Source organism: Chrysochloris asiatica, unplaced genomic scaffold (genome assembly GCF_000296735.1).
Source record: "Chrysochloris asiatica unplaced genomic scaffold, ChrAsi1.0 scaffold00031, whole genome shotgun sequence".
Taxonomy (NCBI): domain Eukaryota; kingdom Metazoa; phylum Chordata; class Mammalia; order Afrosoricida; family Chrysochloridae; genus Chrysochloris; species Chrysochloris asiatica.
Window position 1 is genome coordinate 17,658,955 of NW_006408549.1, and position 21,477 is coordinate 17,680,431.

At 37.1% G+C, this 21,477-nt stretch overlaps 1 protein-coding gene across 1 annotated transcript in view; it reads left to right on the forward strand.

Moving 5' to 3' along the window:
* MMP16 (matrix metallopeptidase 16 (membrane-inserted)) overlaps window positions 1–21,477 on the forward strand; it is a 403,580-nt gene that overhangs the window by 231,448 nt on the left and 150,655 nt on the right. The window contains exon 4 of the mRNA XM_006859234.1: window positions 7,388–7,692. Within this exon, the coding sequence (XP_006859296.1) occupies window positions 7,388–7,692 (305 nt within the window). The remainder of the gene's footprint in view (window positions 1–7,387; window positions 7,693–21,477) is intronic.

Here is a 21,477-nt window from a genome sequence, read left to right on the forward strand (position 1 = left end):
AATTCAAAAATGTCTGCAACAGAACATTGACTGTGAACCTCCAGAGGATCACGCTGGATTCAGACCAAGTCATGGAATGAAGGATATCATTGCTGACTTCAGATGTATCTTAGCTGAAAGTGCTGAATACCAGAAAGATGCTTTTCTGTGCTTTATTGATTGTACAAAGCTTTCAGCTGTGTGGATCATAACAAGCTGTGGATAACATTTCAAAGGATGAGTATTCCAGAACACTTAATTGTGCCCATGAGAAACCTGTATATAGACCTAGAGGCAGGTGTTTGAATAGCAAAAAAGGGAACCCTGAATGGTTTAAATGAAGAAAGTTGTGTGCAAGGGTTGTGTTCTTTCACCATTTTTACCAATCTGTATGCTGAAGAAATAATCCAAGAAGCTGGATTACATGAAGAAAAGCACATCATCAGGATTGGAGGAAGATTCATTAACAATTTACAATATGCAGATGATACAATCGTTCTTACTGAAAGTGAAGAGAACTTAGAACACTTATGATGAAGATCAAAGACCACAGTACGGGTTGTATCTCAATGTAAAGAACCCCAAAATCCTCACCAGCAGAGAAATCAATAACATCTTGACAAATGGAAAAAAGATTTAAGTTTTCAAAGACATCATTTTGTTTGATTCTAGTATCAACATTCATGGAAGCAGCAGTCAAGAAATCAAAGAATGAGAGATGCAAATCAAACAGCAATGAGATATCTCACACCAGCAATAACAGCATAGATCAAAAAAGTTGTTGTTGTCATTGTTAGGTGACATTGATACAGTACCAACTCATAATGACCTTATGCACAGCAGAACAAAACACTGTCCGAACCTGGGCCAACCTCACTACTGTTGCCACGCTTGAGTCCATTGATGCTGCCACTTGACCAGTGCATCTTGTTGGGAGGTCTTCCTCTTCTTCTCTGACCCTTCACCTTACCAAACATGATATCCTTCTCCAGCAACTGGTCCCTCCTGACAATATGTCTGAAGTATGAGATACGAAGTTTGGTCATCTTGGCCTCCAAGGAGCACTCTGGCTGCACCTCTCCCAAAATGGATCTATTGGTTCTTTGGCAGCCCATGGCACTTTCAGTATTCTCCTCCAACACCATAACTCAAAAGCATCAATTCTTCTATGGTCTTCCCTATTCACTGTCCAGCTTTCACATGCATATGAGATTACTAACAATACCATAGCTTGGGTCAAGCGCATCTTAGTCTTTAAGCTGACATGTTTGTTCTTCAACACTTGAAAAAAGTCTTGTTCAGCAGGTTTGCCTAATGCAATACGTCATTTGATTTCTTGACTGCTGTTTCCGTGAGTATTGATAGTTCCTCCAAGAAGAATGAAGTCCTTGACAACTTCAACCTTTTCTCTGTTAATAAGAATGTTGTTTATTGGACCAGTGGTAAGGATTTTTGTTTTCTTTACACTGAGATGTAATCCATACCAAAGGCTGTGCTCTTTGAAATTCATCAGTAAATGTTTTAAATCCTCTTCACTTTCAGCAAGCAAGACTGTATCCTCTGCATATCACAGGTTGTTAATGAGACTTCCTCCAATCCTAATGCCACGTTTTTCTTCATATAACACAGCTTCTCAGATTATTTGCTCAGCATACAGGTTGAATAAGTATGGTGAAATAATACAACCTTATCACACACCTTTTTTTAACTTTAAACCTAAACCATTCAGTGTTCCCTTGTTCTGTTGAAACAGCTAACTGCCTCTTGGTCCTGGTACACAGTCCTCATGAGCACAATCAAGTGTTCCAGAATACTCATATTTCACAATGTTGTCCATAGCTTGTTATGATCCACACAATACAAAGCCTTTGCATAGTTAATAAAGCACAGGTAAACATCTTTCTGATAGTCTCTGCTTTCAGCCAAGATCCGACGGACATTACCAATGATATCCCTCATTCCACAGCCTCTTCTGAATCTGGCTGGAACCTCTGGAATGTATGTCAATGTATGCTTGCAGCCGTTTCTGTATTACCTTTAGTAAAACTTTACTCACATGGGATATAAAAGAGATTGTCCAATGATTTCCACATTCCGTTGGGTCACCTGTCTTTGGAATGGGCACAAATACTGATCTCTTCCAATCAGTCGTCTAGATAGTTGTCTTCCAAATTTCTTGGCAGAGATGAGTGAGTGCTTCCTTTGCCGCCTCACTTTCTTGAAATATTTCAATTTTTATTCCATCAGTTCCTGGTGCCTTGTTCTTTGCCAATTCCTTCATTGCACCTTGGACTTCCTCCTTCAGTATCATTGGCTCTTGATCATATGCTACCGCTTGAAATGATTGAACATTAATCATTTCCTTTTGGTACAGTGACTCAGTGTATTCCTTCCATCTTCTCTTGATGCTTTCTGCATCATTCAATAATTTGTCCAGAAAATTTTTCAGTAATGAAAGTCGAGGCTTGAATTTTTTCTTCAGTTCCCCCAGTTTGAGAAATGCTGAGTGTGTTCTTCTTTTTGGTTTTCTGATTCCAGATCTTTGCACTTTTTAAAGGCTTTATATTCTCGAGATGACCTTTGAAATTTTCCATTCAGCTCTTGGACCTCCGCATTTCTTCTGTTTGCTTTAGGATCTCTACACTGGAGAGCTAGTTTCAGTGTCTCTTCTGATATCCATTTTGACCTTTTCCTTCTTTCTTGTTTTCTCAATGACTTTTTGCTTTCTTCATGTATGATGTTCTTGATGTCATCCCACAACTCTTCTGGCCTTCTGTCTTTATTGTTTAATGTATCAAATTTTTTCTTCAGATGATCTCTAAGTTCAGGTGGGATATATCTAAGGTCATATTTTGGCTCTCATGGACTTGTTTTCATTTTCTTCAGCTTCAGTTTGAATTTGCATATGAGTAATTGATAGTGTGTTCCACAGTCTGCCCCTGGCCTTGTTTTGACTGATGATATACAACTTTTCCATCATCTCTTTCTGCAGATGTAGTCAATTCGATTTCTGTGTATTCTATCTGGTTAGCTCCATGTCTATAGTTGTCTCTTATGCTGTCTAAAAAAGGTATTTGAAATGAACAAATCATTGATTTTGCAGAATTCTATCTTGCATTCTCTAGCATCATTTCTATCACCAAGGCCATATTTTCCAAGTAGTGATCCTTCCACTTTGCTTGCAACCTTTGCATTCCATTCACCAGTAATGGTCAATACATCTTTATTGCATATTTGATCAGTTTCAGATTGAAGAAGTTGATAGACTTCTTCTGTTTCGTCCTCACTGGATTTAGTGGTTGGTGCATTAAATTTGAATAATAGTGGTATTAAAAGGTCATCCCTTTAGGCGCATGGATTTTATCCTATCACAGACAGCATTGTACCTCATGACTGATCTGGATATGTTCTTTTTGACAGTTAATACAACACCATTCCTCTTCAATTTATCAAGAAAATTGTTGTTGTTGTTAAGTGCCATGGAGACGATTCCGACACATAGCGACCCTGTATAGGGTTTCTGAGGATCAGCTGGTGAGCTTGAACCGTGAACCTTGCAGTTCAAATGGCTTTGCAATCTGGCGCATTAAGCCACAGCACCAAACCAAGTCAAAAAAGCAGAGGACAATAAATGCTTGTGAGGATGTGGGGAGACTGGGATCCTCCTGCATTGCTGGTGGGAATGCAAAATGATCCAGTCTCTCTGGAAAGCATTATGGCATTTCCTCAGAATGTTAGAAATAGAAATACCTTGTGATTCAGCAATTCCTCTACTTGGTACTTACCCACAAGAAATATGAGCAATAACACAAATAGATATATGCACACCAATATTCATAGCAGCACTATTTACAACAGCAAGAAAATGGAGACAGCCTAATTGCACATCAACTGACAAATGGATAAACAAACTGTGGTACATACACACAATGGAATATTATGCTACCTTGAAGAACAACTAGAAAGCCGTAAGTTATCACATAACCTGGATGAACCTTGAGAACATTATGTTGATTGAAATTAGTCAGTCACAAAAGGAGAAATACTACGTAGGACCAATACTGTAAACGACTAAGAAAAAGAACCCATACTAAAGGCAGGGGGGTGGATTCATTGTTGGTTATGGAAATGTGGGAGGGAGGGTGAGGGGAGGGAGGGGAAGGTGGAGCATAGGGTAGGGAATAGACACAGGATAGTTTGGGTGCTAGGGAGGGTGGCAATACACAAGAAGCAGCAGTGGAATGGAAGAACAATGTGAATAGGAAAACAATTAGGCAGATTTGCATGAGCTAAGTGAGACAGAGGTAAATAATGATGCATGCAGAACCTTGGAACCACAGGGCTCTGGGATACAGGGATTGAGACATGGTTGGAATGAGCAAAGGGGGGAAATAATGTTAAGCTGCTTGGCTGTCTTTTGAATCTTGGTTTCCCTGACATACCACTGTAAAAGACACTTGAAGGGGATAGAAAGTAATAGTCAGAAATATCACCATAGAAAACTTGTAAGTCTGTCTTCTGTCTATAACTGATTGGAATACCTAAAATGGAGCTACAATGTGCCCAGTGAAGGAGGCTTCTCTCGGAGACTCTGCATTACATAAGATCATAGGTAGAATCCTGAATCTTACCCAGAACCTTCTGAGGTGGAAAATTTCCACTTGAAGGGACAAGCAGACCAGCTTGGAGTGGCTAGAAGAACATAAGATACTTCTTGAAAGAAAGACCGACGGGAAAAATACAAAACAATAATGGCAGTCCAACTGATTACTACAAGAACAAGCAAGGTGCTCGCCCAGGAGACATCAAGACAAGTTGTCGGGTCCCCTCAATGCAAACCCCCTTCCAAGACTAACACTCAGTGGGAATACACGCTCTGCTTGGTGACCACATTTGTCACGATAAGGGGAAGTGATAGAAAAACAGCAATGAAGCTGTGAGCTAAGCCCTACAATGTTTGATAGACTCCTGTGAACCCTGCGTGGAGACCTGGTTGGCCAGCAGTATGGCAAGACCTGGGGACTCTTGGGCCCAGAGTTAGTGGACTATAGTGGAGAGTGAAGCATCCAGCTGATAAGAACAGAGGGCATATGCATAAGAACATCCACACTTGCAGATAATACCCACTCAACCTGGCTTCAATGACTGAATGATCAGAGCTCAGCCAGAAGAAAGAAGAGGGGAAAAAAAAAAAGATTAATCTGATACAATTTGATGAAATTGACCTACACCTATGGATGCAGTATCTCAAAGAGGGAACATAAATCTTTACAGCGAGGATCATTCCCACCCCTTCCATACACAGAGTAGGCAGGGATGGACAACTTGGACATTGTCTATCCAAAATGGGGCTACAAAGTCAAGAAGTGACTGGCTTAGAAGCTTTCAAGAGGGAGCCTAGATCTAGAAGGCGCAGATGAAGGTAGACTCTCCTCTGAATAGTATCTAATCTGTCTGGGTGGGGCTAATGAAAGGAGATGGGGATAGGTCCCTTGTGGTCCAATGGTGAATAATTGTTATCAGGACTGACTGTGAGGGCTGGAAATGTAAAGGTGGATGTTTTGTAGTAAAAAGAGGGAGGTGATTGACTATGCAGCCCACGAGCCGAGGTCCCTGGAACCATCAAGGGAGAAGAGCTGACTGCGAGACCCTACCCAGAGAAGCAGTGACAACAGAGATGGAGGCAGAGATGATGACGTGGAGAGATGGAGCAGCTGGGGACTTTTGACCCAGAAAGGGAGAGGGTCTGTGTGCTGACAACCAGGGGGCAGGCTTGCAGGATATACCCTTATTTGTTTGATGATGTACGGAGGGGATTTTAACCATGGCAATGAAATGATATATGATAGGTTGAATGTAAAGCTAATGCTCTCCCATATAAACTATCACATAATTCACAATAAAACATTAAATAAAAAAGAATCTTCAAGGGAATTAAGGTTGAAAAGCCATGAATTAAGTTCAATATATGAATGGATGGACTGTCACCACTAATTTTGAATGTGTGATATTAGAGATATGACTTCAACCTAAAACAATAAATATTCGTTTGTATTCACACACACACAAAAAAAGAAATCAAAGAATGTACTGCACTAGGCAAATCTGCTGTGGAAGTCCTCTTTAATGCATTCAAGAGCAAAGATATCAGGTTGAGGACTAAGGTGTGCTTGACCCAAGCCATGGTCTATTCAACCTCATATGCATGTGAAAGTTTGACAAAAGGATTATTTCTGATATAAGATGTTATACTTATGTCAAGGAGTCCTGGTGTGGCGCTGTGGGTTAACATGCCAGACCGCAAAGCCGTTTGAGCTCCAAGGTTGGCAGGTCAAGCTTACCAGCTGTTCCTTAAAACCCTTTACAGGGTCACTATGGGTCGGAGCTGACTCGACAGCACTTCACATCAACAACAACAACTTATGTCAAAACCAGCTATGACAGAGTAGTCATTAGAACATAGACCTGCCAAATTCAGAGGCAACCTGTATTCTTTAGTTCATTGTAAATAATTTCCTTCCAATTATAACTTATTATTATCATACAATAGACATTTATCTGATATTATTTCCTATGTTTAAAATCATAGATACAAGATTATTGGTAAAAGTGAGTCTGAAAATTTAATGATTCCTATAGAATTTGCTCACTGGTTTTCACAGAGATGGTACAAATTGATATTGCCACAATATAAAATATATATATGAGTTTTGTTTATGTTCTTTTTAGCAAAAATTAGAAAGTAATTGGAAAAAGAGAAATACCTGATTACTGTTGAAAGAGCCAATAAAAATATTTCAATTTCTTTTATTCATTTGTAGTTAGCATTGGGCAAAATGAGCTTGTTTAAATAAATAATGTTGTTGTTACATCTTTGCATTTGTATAATTGTTAAGTTTTATATTAAGATGCTAATGACTCACAACATTATGAAGAAAACAGTGGAGCATCAGAAATTATTAAAAAGCTAAAAAATGACTTACTAAGTTGATGCACCAAGGTAAAGGAAGTGACTGTGTATACAGAATGGTGTTTCTCTAAAAGTAATTATAACTACAAAGGAATTGTGAGTTTTATTTCTACTTGAAACTACTGTAACTGTTTGATCCTTTGGCAAAGCTGCCTTCCTATTGTGGTCCAGCAGCAAAGTGAAATGATTGATCTAGTTAGTTATCCTGTTGTTAGCCATTCTACATAGATTTTCTCATTTATAGTCTTAGTAGATAAATCTTATACTGCTGCACATTAAATAATCACAGCATAGTGAAATCTGACCATTATGAATCAATGATTTTTGTTATTTAAGACAATTTCCCTAATATTTTTATCAAGCTGAATACATATAAATCTAGAAGTTAGATTATATATAGCAAAGCCATACTCACTATTACTTTTTTTTTTTTTCCAGTATAAAGAACGTAACTCCAAAAGTAGGAGACCCTGAAACCCGTAAAGCTATTCGCCGTGCCTTTGATGTGTGGCAGAATGTAACTCCTCTTACATTTGAAGAAGTTCCCTACAGTGAATTAGAAAATGGCAAGCGTGATGTGGATATAACTATCATTTTTGCATCTGGATTTCATGGAGACAGTTCTCCCTTTGATGGAGAGGGAGGATTTTTGGCACATGCTTATTTTCCTGGACCAGGAATTGGGGGAGATACTCATTTTGATTCAGATGAACCATGGACTTTAGGGAATCCTAATCATGATGGTAAGTGCATTTCCCCAATATGTGTAGTCCTCTTTTTATTTTCCCTTATACTATGTTCTAACATCTTACTGTTTTGCAAAATTAAGGTGCCTTGATTTTAAGTTTGCTTTTAAAATTATAAAGCAATATGTAAGACTTTTAACCTTTTAAGACAGCAATTTCTATGGATCATTAAATAATATATATTTTTTCATGTATTCTTTTTGTGAACGACTAGAAACTTATATTGTATTCTGGAAATTCTCTAAAGGGAATTTTGTTTTCTACAAACTATCATATCTTCAAATATCTCACAGTCACTATTTAAGTCAGAGTCTTGGTGTGGCGCTGTAGGTTAATGCACTGGATTGCAAAGTTGGTTTGAACCACAAAGTTGGTGGCGGTTCAAGCTCACCAGCTGCTCCTCTGAAACCCTATACAGGGTCACTATATATCAAAACTGACTCGACGGCACTTACCAACAACAACATTTAAGTCAGGGTGTATATATCAAGCTAATTCTGCTATTTTATCTACATTTTATACCAGTTTTCATTTGAAACTTAAGCCACATTAACTTTCGTGGTGTGACTTCTACTGTATGTTTTCTGTGTTATTTCCTATACTACCATTACCTTTCCATTCTACACAGTTTTGATCTCTTCGCTCATTTGTATTCTTTTTCAGTATATTTTTGACCTTTTAATATGATCTATCGTTACATTAAATCTAGTTTGTTTGTTTTTTTCAAAACCCATTTTAACATACCTATCAGTTGCTGAGTTTGACCCTGAGTATGAGAGAGAGAAGAAGAAAGACTGATTGGTCCAAAAATTTGGGAGACTTGGGCATGCCTGATCCATGGACACTGACCTAGTCACTGGCGGACAGAGCTGAGAGTGAAGCATCCAGCTGATCTGAAGTGGGGATAGACATGCAAGAATGACCAAACTTGCAGATAGTATCCAATTTGACCTGGGTGGTTTGCTGATTAGAAACTCAACTAGAGGAATATGAAGAGGTTTGATATAGGAGGAAAAGAGGACCCTATTACGAATCGGGCTGCGAACCTTAAGGTCAGCGGTTCAAAACTACCAGCCGCTCCGCGGGAGAAAGATGAGGCTTTCTACTCCCGTAAGGATTTACACCCTCGGAAACCCTGTACAGGGTCGCTATGGGTCGGAACCGACTCGAAGGTACTTAACAACAACAACAACATCAGTTTTCTAATCCTTGTAATTATATTGATATGTGAAAATAATGTAAAAATTACAAGCTCATTAACTAAAAATATAGTTATTTGGTATGAGATACGTGTGTTTCTCCCTTGGAAACAGTCTGTATTTCATCTAAGTCTTTAAAAAAATTGCAGTTATAGGAGCTTAGAGTTACAAAGATCTTTGGCAGTTAGCTCTCAAATTCTTATCAAGACTTAAATTTATTTTTCTTGCCGTAACAGAATGTTGTCAGAACTCAAGTTTAGATAGCTTTAATGGCAACTAGTCAGCTAATGAAATTCTTAAGTCCTCTTTCATTAGTTAAGCCCATAATCAAATTGTGCTTTTTAAGTTCATTAAAAGATTTAGCTAACTGGATGTAGTGTAATAGCCTTGCATTTTTAGGACACCCAGAGTTCAGCATTTTTTGGATAGATTGGATTGAGATAAATTTAAAATAGCATTGATTTTCAAAAACAGAAACAATAATTAACAAAGCAAAACTGTTGTCCATGTTTTGCAAAAGAAAATACAGTATCCAATTTTGAACAAGGTGATTTTTAAAAATAGTTTTAATAAGTTAATTATTGTTGTTAGCTGTCATTCTTATATGCTCTGATATTAAGTTATGACTTTATCTTTAAAAAATTGGTTTGACTACTGATAGCAATATGTTGAGAGATTTTAGTATTATGGTATGAAATGTTCGAAGTTGTTGAAGATGTTTGAAGTCAGAAGCTCTGTGATTAAATCCTGACTCCCAAAGCATCTCAAGTAGTGTGCTTGCCCCTCTTGCTTGACTGTGAGCACTGTAAGTAGACGTGTTTTCAGTGCAGGCGTGTCTTAGCTCTTCTGTCCTTAAATGGCTAATAATAACATGTCTGGCACATGGTCGTTGACAGATAATGGTTTGATATTTAAGTCATTTATTTCATTTGTATCAAAATCATTCAAGCACTCTACTGTAGTAGCTCAGAATCTTTCAAGTTGATTTCTACCATTATTTTAAATAAAGGAATAAGAAATGTTTGTGATAAGCAGCACTTAGAATGGTAGAATTTTGCTAACCAAGGTAAAGCCCACCAATAATGTGTTGGGCTCTAGTGGGAATGCTTTATTCTAAACTTTGGAACAGAAAACATTGCAGTTTACATCAACAGTATACCTGATTATTAAGACTATTTTAAATTTGTAGCTTTGAAAATTGTGCTGATTTAAGTTTTGTATCCCCATACATTTTAAATTTTGCATATAGAAAATGGTCCCTGTCAAACTGGTAATGTTGTTGTTGTTGTTATGTGCCGTCGAGTCGGTTCCAACCCATAGTGACCCTGAACAGGGTTTCCGAGGCTGTAAATCTTTACGGGAGCAGAAAGCCTTATCTTTCTCCCGTGGAGCAGCTGGTAGTTTTGAACTTCTGGCCTTGCGGTTCGCAGCCTGATTCGTAACCACTACACTACCAGAGCTCCTTTAATATTTCCTGTTAAATTCTGAGAATTCTCAGTGAAGACTGCTGCTCAGATTCTTAAGCGTATGCTCTATTAGGTGCATTTTTAGGTATCAACACGTTTGAAAATAAACAAAATGTTTTAAGAAAACAACCTACAGTGTCATTTGGATGAGAATGTTTACAGAATTGAGTGTGATCAGTGTAATGATATGCTTTTTTTGACTTCAGAAGTCTTCCAAGGAAAGGATGTGTGGAAAAGTTTCTAATCTATGACCTATTAGCTAAAAGTATATAATCAGGTCAGTGATTTTTTGACTGAAGGTATGAATTCATATATTTTATAGCCTCTTAACATATTGTGGGATCATAATATTCTTTACACATAGATATACCATTAACAATCTAAACAAAATCATTATTGAAGATTTGGCTTTTCACTTGGGTGAGAGTATGTGTCTATATCTTTTACCAATCAAATCAGGGTATTTTTCTTTGTTAGTATGCCTAAAGGAAATGAACCTGAGAAATAATAGCATTTCAGAATTGTAGGGGGTTGGAGAGATGTTAACTGACTTGAAAGTGTGATACCACAGAGATTCACTGCTTATACTTCACCAAAGAAGACACTCTGGCAACTAACAACCACATGAAGAAATGGTTACAATCATTAACCATTTGGCAGTTGCAAATCAAAACTACAACAAAATGTTACCTCAGCCCACCAATAATGTCACTGGTCCAAAAACAACAACAACAACAGAAAAGAAAAAATACTGTGAGGTTACACACTGCTGATGGAATTGTAAATTTGTACAGCCACAGTGGAAAATAATGCATTGTTTCTTTTAAAAACTGGAAACAGGTGTATAATCCAGCAATCTCATCCTAGGTAAATATCATAGAGAAATAATATCTGTGACATGAGTAGACATATGCACGCCCATGTTCATTGCAGTATTATTCACAACAGCAAAAAGATGGCAACAACCTAAATGCCCATCAAGGAATGAATGAATAAATAAGTTGTAGTACACAAATGCAATGAAATACTATCCAATGATAAAGAATAATGATAAATCCACAGTGCATTACAGTGAATCTGGAGGGCGGGCAGTATTATGAGTGAAATAATTGAGTAATAACAGAACACATAGTGTATGAGAACTCTTTAGTAAAAAGTCAAGCATAGTTTTTTACACACAGAAAGAAACATTCTTTGATGGTTACCAAGGGGAATCACTAGATAGATATTTGTTGTTGTTAAAGTGCTGTCGAGTTGATTCCAACTCACAATGAAGTTGTATAGGATTTCCGAGGTTATAAATCTTTTTGAGAGCAGAAAGGCTCCTCTTTCTCCTTTGGAGCTAGTGATGGGTTCGAACCCATGATCTTTTGGTTCACAGTTCAGTCCTTATGGTACAGGAGCACTACACACCCTATAAAATAGATAGTAGATATGCTGATTCTACTGAAGGGAATATCAGTAAGTTAGCACATGGCCAAAATAAGGGAAGACAGTGAGAGGTATATAAGAGTAAAGGACAACTATGGTAAATTCTGGAGTCCTGGTGTAGTATTGTAGGATAAGAACTGGACTGCTAACTTCATGGTTAGTGGTTCAAACCTACCAGCCACTACTTGAAAACCCTATATGGGTCACTATGAGTTGAAACTGACCCCATAGCACTCAACAACAACATGATGAATGTTATAACATATACAATCTTGCTACAAAAGTATAAGTAGTAAAAGTGGGTACATAGGTAGATATGAATGCTAAATAGGTGTAAGAGTTTATGCAGAAGCCTGTCTTTATGTAGGCATAGATATGGTTGTGGTTATTTCTACATATATACTGGGTATGCTTCATGTGAATTCATTTATATAATAGAGCACTTATAGGACACATTTATGAAAATTTCTTAGAGTAAAAAAAACCACCTTGAGGAGCTGGACTTGAAGGCTGCAAACCATAGTCTCTGGGGACACCTAGATAACTAGTGTAGCATAATCCATAAATATTCTTCTGCACAGTAAGTTGGAGAGTCGCATCTAGAGTCTTAAAAGCTTGTGAGCAGCCATCTAAGATACAACTATGGTCTCTTCTTGCATGGAGCAAAAGAGAAAGAAGAAAACCAACTGTCAAGGTAGCAATTTGTCCAAAGGACTAATGGTCCACAAAAGCCACCGCCTTTCCGAGCTTGAAACTAGGAGATATAGATAGAGCCCAGCTTGCACTACTAACATTTCTAACCAGAAGATTCAAGTGAAAAATGTAAAACAGAATTCAAATCCATTAAAGAGACTAGACTTATCGGTCTTATAAACACTGAAAGAATCCCTGAAACTGTTGCCCAAAGACACCCTTCAAATATGGAACTGAATTTACTTCTTCAGAAGCTACCTTTCAACCAAATAATAGACTGACATGAAAAATGGACAATAACACCTATGAGGAATTTGTTCCACAGAACAATCAGCTATCAGAGAATAAAAGACCATCATTTACCTAAAAGCAAATATGAGAAGGCAGGTGGTGGTGGTGGTTATATGCCATGGGATTGGTTTCAATTTACAGCGACCCTGCATAGGGTTTCCGAGGATGTATATCTATATGGGAGCAGAAAGTCTTATCTTTCTCTTGGAGAAGGCAGGTAGAGACAGAAAAACCTAATGACTGTAAACAGGAAACTCAGGGTTTAGTGGGGAGACTCCTGACACATTGTGAGTATTGCAACCAATGTTATAAAATTATTTGTATATTAATTGTTGAATGGAAAACGAGTTTGCTATGTAAACTTTAATGTAAAGTACAATGAAACGCTGAAAGAAAAAAAATAATTACAATAAAAGTGAAAAGATGAGCTACTAACAGAGGAAATATTTTTTACAAAAATTACTGCTTAATTGAAATTCAAACTCTTAAAACCAGCAACAGCAGGGCAGCTAGGGTAGTGTCACGCTGAAATATTGATCATTTATCAAGAGACCAGCCTCTAGCTTTGCTTGTGGTCCTGGTGAATGTGGAAAGAATTAATACATTAGTACATCCTAGATTGTGATGGTCTGTAACATTGTCATTTTGTATGAGGGATGCGTAAGGAACCATTTTGATACCTTCATTGATAGATTCTTTTTTTTTTTTTTTTAAATCTAGACCTCAAATGCTCCCTAACTTGCTTACCTGAATTATTCCTTTTCTCTCTTATTCACAGTTCTTGAGCAGCTAGAAAACAGCAGCTTGGTTATTTAGCAAAAATGCAAATGAAAGAGCCTCTTGATAAGTACCCAGCTCATTCTCCACAGCATATTGCTCAGCTAATGAAGGCAATTTGAATTCTGTCTACCTCAAAAGAGATAAACAATGTCTTAGCCTGCCGGTAACCCTTAATTCATTGTTATCCACTTTCCTATCAATTTGTTACAGTTATGATACCTTTTGAAAATTCAAGTTAAAACCCATTAAGTGAATTAGAGAACAATTAACAATACATGTGCTTAAATAAATAAATAAACAAACACACACATATACACAGAATGTTTATGCATATACCCACACATACAACACTAACAGAAACAATGCCGTCTTTATAAGAATTTTTATTTTCAGGGTATGCATAAGCAAAACATATGCATTGTTGGTGTTAATATTTGTACTTAGAATGTACATAGAAAATTCAAAATAGAATGTCATGTTTTATAGTTGTTTTGAAAAGTACACATGGCCAGAATGTTAGTTAGAGATTGTCACTCTAGTGAGATGATGGATTCCTTTTGAGCATCATTATCATATTGTTTCCTTGGCATGGTATGAAGTTAAATGGCATTATCCATGTTAAAACAAACCTATCACAAAGATTCTTTCTAATTCATAAACTGTCTACTATAGTAATAGGATTTCAAAATGATATTATTTGAATATTATCAAATCTATTGAATTATTATCTAAAGCTTATGACAGAAAATTGCCTAGAGACATGTCCTACTTTACCATGTAGCTGCAATTCTTTTAGTGAAATGAATGCATTGCATCCACTTTATTTATTGTCTTCAAGTTAGCTTGGCAATCAAGCAACCCAAGGACTGCTACGGTAGGTAGGCTGTCCAAAACCAGGGGCAAAGAAACACTGATTAAAATGTCATCAAACTTCTTAAGTCTTTTACATCATTTAATGTGAAAAAGTCAAATTCTACATCTATTCTTCCTTGTGGGAATTGCTTCTGCACTGTAAGATGTTTAGCCCATTTCTAGCAATATGCCACCAGTAACCCTCAATAGTAATTACTGAACATGTCACCTGTGTTTACTAAGTGCCTCCTGATGTCAAAACCATCCCAATTGAAAACCCTTGTTCTAGCGGATTGGGCACTGAAGAGTGGTAGTAACTAAGAACTGTACCAGTTGCCTCGGAATCACTTCTAACTTAGGGCATGTCCATGTGTGTCTGAGGAGAACTGTGCTCCACAGGGTTTTCATGAGTATGACCTTTTCAAAGCAAATGACCAGATCTTTCTTCTGGGGGGCTCTGGGTAGGTTTGGATTACTAACTTTTCTTGTAGTGCCCCAGTGCGTCACCATTTACACCACCCAGTGATTTCAGCTAACACCAAAGAGGTTGATTTTATCCAAAATTGTTGAAATGATTTAGTGATTATGACTCATTTAAATTCACTAACCTCTTTTCAACATGTTAATAGAAGGAACACTTCACTGATTTAGAACATTATATTTAGGTTACAGTATATGAAATATCTCATGCAGAAAGAATGGAAGGAAGTACAAAGTGTTAGTAGAGACTGGTTCTGAGATCATTTCTCTGCTGAAATGGGTATGTTGTTATGGTTAAGTGCCATCGAGTTGGTACTAACTCATAGTGACCCTGTATAGGATTTTAAGAAGCAGCTGGTGAGCTTGATCTGCCAACCTGGTGCTTCAAACTGAACTTGCAGTCCAGTGCATTAACCCACAGTGCCACACCAGGACTCCCAAATGGATTTTTAATATTATCACCATAAAAGGAAAACCAAAGCCACTTCTGATTATAGCCACCCTATGGGACAGAACAGAACTGCTCTATAGGGTTTCTGAGACTATAAATGTTGGTGGGAGCACACAGCCTCATCTTTCTCCTGTGAGCGGCTGGTGCGGTTGAGTCCTAAACATTTCAGCCCAGCTCACTGTACCACCAGGGCTCCATTGTCCCTGTGTTGCTACTGCTGTTCTTGTTTAGTGCAGTCAAGTCAGTTTCCAAGGAGTGGCTTCATGGGCTTGAACCACTGACCTTGCAGTTAGCAGTCCAGTGCTTATCCTAAAGTGCCACACCAGGACTCCATTATCTCCTTACCATCATTTTAAATTCAAAATACATACTAGGGAATTGTATTGTTTTTGTTAAGTACCTTCAAGTTGGTTCTAGTTCACAGGAACTCTGTGTAGAGTTTCTGAGCAGCTGTTGGTGAGTATGAACCTGTGGTTAGAAACCCAATGCTTATCCTACAGCACCACACCAGAATTCCAGGGAATTATGTCGTTATTGTTAAGTTCTGTCGAGTCCTTTCCAACTCAGAGTAATCCAGGCTTAAAATATTTGCAGGAACAGAAAGTCGCATCTTTCTCATGCAAAGCAGCTGGTGGGCTCGAACCTCGGACCTTATGGTTCTCAGTCCAGTGCTTATTGTATGGATCTATAATCCAGGGACTTATAGAGCATTAAAAATGTTGTTGTTTTTAGGTGCCATCAAGTTAGTTCTCATAGTGACTCCGTATAGAATTTCTAAGTAGTGACTGGTGAGTTTGAACCTAAGACCTTGCAGTTAGCAGTCCAGTGCTTATCGTACAGTGCTACACCAGAATTCTCAAAATAGAGTGGTAGTGGTGGTTATGTGCTGTGGAGTCGGTTCTGACTCATAGCGACCCTGTACAGGGCTTCTGAGGCTGTAAATGTTTACGGGAGTGCTTGCAAATACTCTATAGGCAATTTTGAGTTATATTAAAATGAGATTTAGTGTATTAAACAGAATATGTAAGCATACATAAGAGTCTATATTTCTGTCTGCAGGATTTTTTTAGTTGTGCAAATTCTCTTGGCATTACCATTCATAAAGAAGAACTCCTGATAATCACTTCTTTGTGTCAATTCTACTTTTCAAATTTATTAAACTGAACTTTTACTTTTTTTTTTTCACCAAGATCAGTTTTAAATTGTGATTTGGATACATTTATTTCTACTTTTGCTTATGCATAAAAGTTAATAAGTGTTTCTGATTTCACAATAAGGCATTCAATTTCAGAACTGAAAAGTGATCTTATATGTTATAATATAAGATTCTGAGAATAATAGTTTCTTTAGTATTTACTTCAGCTTATTTTTATATGTATGGAATGGAACCTCTCTTTCTGTAACTATTTTCTATTCTATTTCTGTATTAATTAATAATATGTATAATTATATTATTAAATGAGCTCTATTGGGTAGAGTATTAGATCAAGGAAACTAGATTTCATTCATTTCTAGTAGATTTACTCATTTAGGACAGTGCCAGAGAAGAAAATCTAAGACGAAAATACACTCCCTCCCTCTAAATAGTACTGGAGGTGCAGTAATTAAGTGCTCAGCAGCTAATCAAAAGGTTGGTGGTTTGAACCCACCAGCCACCACTCCATAGGAAAGAGATGTGGCAGCCTGCATCTTGAAATATTTATGGTCATGGAAACCCTTTGGGGCAACGAACAGCAACAACATGAATCACAATGAATTGGAACCAACTCTATGACTGGGTTTTTTGTTTTCTTTACCTCTTTTTAATCTTCACATATTGTTTCTTCATGAATCCCTGCCCCTGGGAAAAGTGGCTACATTTTATGCCTCCCACCTCTGCTCCATCCCCTGCCAGATTCTTCCTAAAGCCCTACCCTATTCTAAAAGCCCTTCTTTCATGTAGCCAGACTACTAAAGTTTGCTTTAATCACTCCCTCCTTCCTTTTTAACTTTGTGGCCACAAATTATGGTGCACATTTTCTTGACAGTCTTAAGAATTTTCTTGACTATTTTAAGACTTTAAATGATAATGGATGGGGCTAAATACTGTTAACTGGTGGTATATAGGGGGAGAATAACTAACTATATGATTTGATGTTTGTAAAAATGATGATTTATTCTGTAAACCTTCACCCAATTCCCAATAAAAAGTTTAAACAAACAAACAAAAATAATATAAGGGATAAGTGAAATCAAACTAGAGGTAAACTGAGTATCTTAGAGAATAAACTCCCAGGAAGAATAAAGAATTTTGCAATTGTTCAACATATTTAAAGCTAGCAGTTTAGTCAAGGAACACAGGTCTTTCAAGTAGAACTCATTACATTAGGCTCAGAATGGCCAAGTCACCAGAAGAAAAAGGGATCTTTGAGGAAACATTGGCAAATACTTTTCCTTATCTGTATTGACTACGAACTCTAGTAATTTAGGTGTCTTACCTTTTCCTAATTTATTTTTAAGCCTAAGGACATTCTTTCTCAGATATTTTCTCTGTAGTCAAACACTGTGGGATAGTGGTATGAGGAAGGAGAAGATCAAAATCATCACACCCTTTCTTCAACTTGAATATTCTGTCCATCTCTAGTTAGGATCTCAAGAAATAATATTCAGAATATTTGCATATGCTTTTTGGCTAAAGTCGATCTCAAATGGTAAGGTTCAAAATAGCACATTAATAATTAAGTGAGATTTTCTTCATTTTCTAAAGTAGCTTCAGCCCCTTCTTTATTTAATGTCCCTAATCTGAGAATTGATGCCTTTGAGTTGTGGTGTTGAAGGAGAATACTGAAAGTGCCATGGACTGCCAAAAGAACCAATAGATCTGTTTTGGAAGAAGTGCAGCCAGAGTGCTCCTTGGAGGCCAGGATGGCTAAGCTTCATCTCTCCTACTTTGGACATATTGTCAGGAGGGAACAGTCGCTGGAGAAGGATGTCATGCTGGGTAAGGTGGAGGGTCAGTGAAAAAGAGGAAGACCCCCAACGAGATGCATCAGCCAGGTGGCATCATTGATGGACTCAAGTGTGGCAGCTGTAGTGAGGTTGGCCCAGGATCAGACATTGTTTCGTTCTGCTGTGCATGGGGTCGCTATGAGTCGGTTCTGACTCGATGGCACCTGACAACAACAACAACAATCTGAGAATTACCACATTTTCTACTCATATTGTCCAGAAATGTGACTTTGAATTGCCTAGATCTTTTTTATTAAGATAATACAAACCTTTTCTTTGATTCTTTTTCTCAGATTTGACCTAATGGGCTCCATCAAAACATTTATTTTGCAAAAGTACCAATATGGAAAAACTCTGACCTAGCTCTCTGTGTGTCTATCCATCTAGCTATCTCTCTATTATCTATCTGTCATTTGTTTATCATTCACCTATCTCTACATCTCTTAGGTGAGAAGAAAATTGATTATTAACTTGGAGGTAAAGAGGAATTATTTTCCTCAATGCCTAAATCAATTCTATTGACATTCAACCAATTTATTACATAGCTACCATATTTAGTAACATGAAAAAAACATTTCTTTTCCCATATGTAAAATGAGGGGAGCATGGTAGTAAAATGATACAACTACTGATCTGTAGGATCAGCACTGGTTTGCAGACCAGAAGGTTGGCAGTTCAAACCCACCAGCTGCTCTTCAGAAACGCTATGCAAGATCGGAACTGACTCTATGGCACTTAACAACAGCAACAGCCAAGGTTTTCTTCCCTTCCAGCCTACTTTAAATATTGACCTAGATTTCACTTTGTTTCCTTCTGGTTTCTCTATATACCCTGTCTTAGCCTGCTCATTCACACTCATGTTCTAAGTCATTTACATAATAAATGTGTTTGAAATCTTCTCTTCATGTTTAATTGTTCACATTGATTCTACCCTGAAAATATCTTACAGTCCTTTCTTTCTTTGCCTCCTTAGCCTGGATTCAGATCCTAATTATTTTTGTATCATTTTGAGTAGCACACAACTGGTTACCCTCCAATTTTGAACTCCAAGACTAAGTTCCTGAAAAAAACAAAACAAAAACAGGTAGAACTGTTCATTTGCTCATCTAAGACTTCATTCTATTTTAACCCTTTCAGTACTTGTTATATTCTTAGATTTATTTAAATATCTTTCTGACAATCATAGACTGAGATTGGGATCCGATTTGTCTCTGAAGACAAAGACTGCAATGTTTTAGATATCAAGCATGTGATTACTGAATTAATTGATATGTTTGTGATTTTAGCTGTTTATATTTTTTTCTTATAATTTAGTAGTATTTCCAATCAGACTAAACTCATTGAGAGTCATCTTTGTACACTTAATCTGATATTTAGTAAATGCATCAGATTAAGTATATATTAATGAATAAATGCATCAGGTTGAATTAAGTTTGGCTGAAATAAACTTTGATTAGGAACTTGCAAGGAATCAAAGAGCTTTGAAATAATTGAAAGGAAGAGAATTGTGTTGGGAATCAGTGATTTTGAAAAAATATACATTCATTATGGAAAAATGAAAGATTTATTCATCTTCTTTATGATGGAAAGCTACTGGGGAAAGTGCTCACATGTTGTTAGTTTCTATTATACTTTTCTATAAATAAACAGGTTAAAGAGTAACAAAGTAAATGGTATGATATTTTAAGCCAATTCAGCAAAATGAATCTACAAATATCAATGAATTCATATCTAGGTGTTTTATACTGAGGGTTAGAAATTAAAGATTACCAGTCACAATTATAGGCAAGCAAAGAGTAAAAATAATAAAGTTTAAATAGAGAAAATATTTTTATTCAATACAGTTTTACAAGGACACCAATATTGTTACAAGAAATAGTAACCTTAATTAGTTTATTGGAATTTATTGCAAGTATATTATTCTTAACAACATAGAGGAAATATGTGGATTGAAATTATGCAGGCTTTCAAACAGTTTAGACAATGTAAATATCAAAGGCCATAAGACATTTGGCAACTATAATGAATATAATAGGTGAATTGGCTTTGTCACAATGAGGAAGCTGGTTTATAAAGAGAAAATGAAATATATGGAAAATGCAGCTATTTCTCTAGGTAAAAAATAGGATAGTTACAGATAGTTGCTGTTGTTTTTGTAGGTGCTATGACAGCTAAAGTTGTATGTCAGCTTGTCTGGGGCAGAATTCTTAGTAATTTAGCATTTGTTGCTGTTTTTGTTAAGTGCTGTTGAGTTGGTTCCGAGTCATAGCAACACTGTATAGTGTTTCTGAGACTGCAAATATTTGCAGGGGCAGAAAGCCTCATCTTTTTTCTGAGGAGTGACTGACTGGTGGGTTTGAACCACCGACTTTGTGGCTTGCAGTTCAGTGCTTATCCTACAGAGTCACCATGCTCCCTAGTTTAGTACTTAAAATGCAATAATTCCCCATGATAACATATAATCACTTTCCCCATAATGTGATCTGAAGCTTAAGCATATATATGAGGACATCATAAATGAATAAAGCAAACATGAAAATTTAAAAAGACAGGAAAGAAAGATAAGATCTAAATGTATGTCAGCAGTTTCTGAAACTCACTTTTGAAAATGGTGGTGGTGGTTGTGGTGTCAGTTCCAACTCATAGCAACCCTGTATGAGTCGGTTTCCGAGGCTGTGAATCTTTACCGGAGCAGAAAGCCTCATCTTTCTCCCACAGAACAGCTGGTAGTTTCAAACTGCTGACCTTGCGGTTCGCAGCCCAATTCGTAACCACTACACAAAATGAACTGAAGAAATAATGAATTAAAGGATCTGAACAGAAGATTTCAAAAACGTACTTTGAGAAGACCAAGTAAAGTACTATAAATGTGCAAATATACATATGGAGTGCTGGAATCCTGATGTCTTGTGTGCTGCTGTAAGATAAGCACTGGACTACTAACCAAGGTTGCCAGTTCAAATCCCCAAGCCAGTCCACAGGAGGAGAATGGAATTTTCTGTTTCCAGAAAGATTTAAGCCTCAGAAATCCCAAACAGGATAGATAAGAGTCCCATCTGATTCTACAGCATGTAACAACTTCAACATACATTGAATCAGTATGGTGAAAAGATACAGCCCTTACATGCACACTTTTTAAAGCACACAGCAG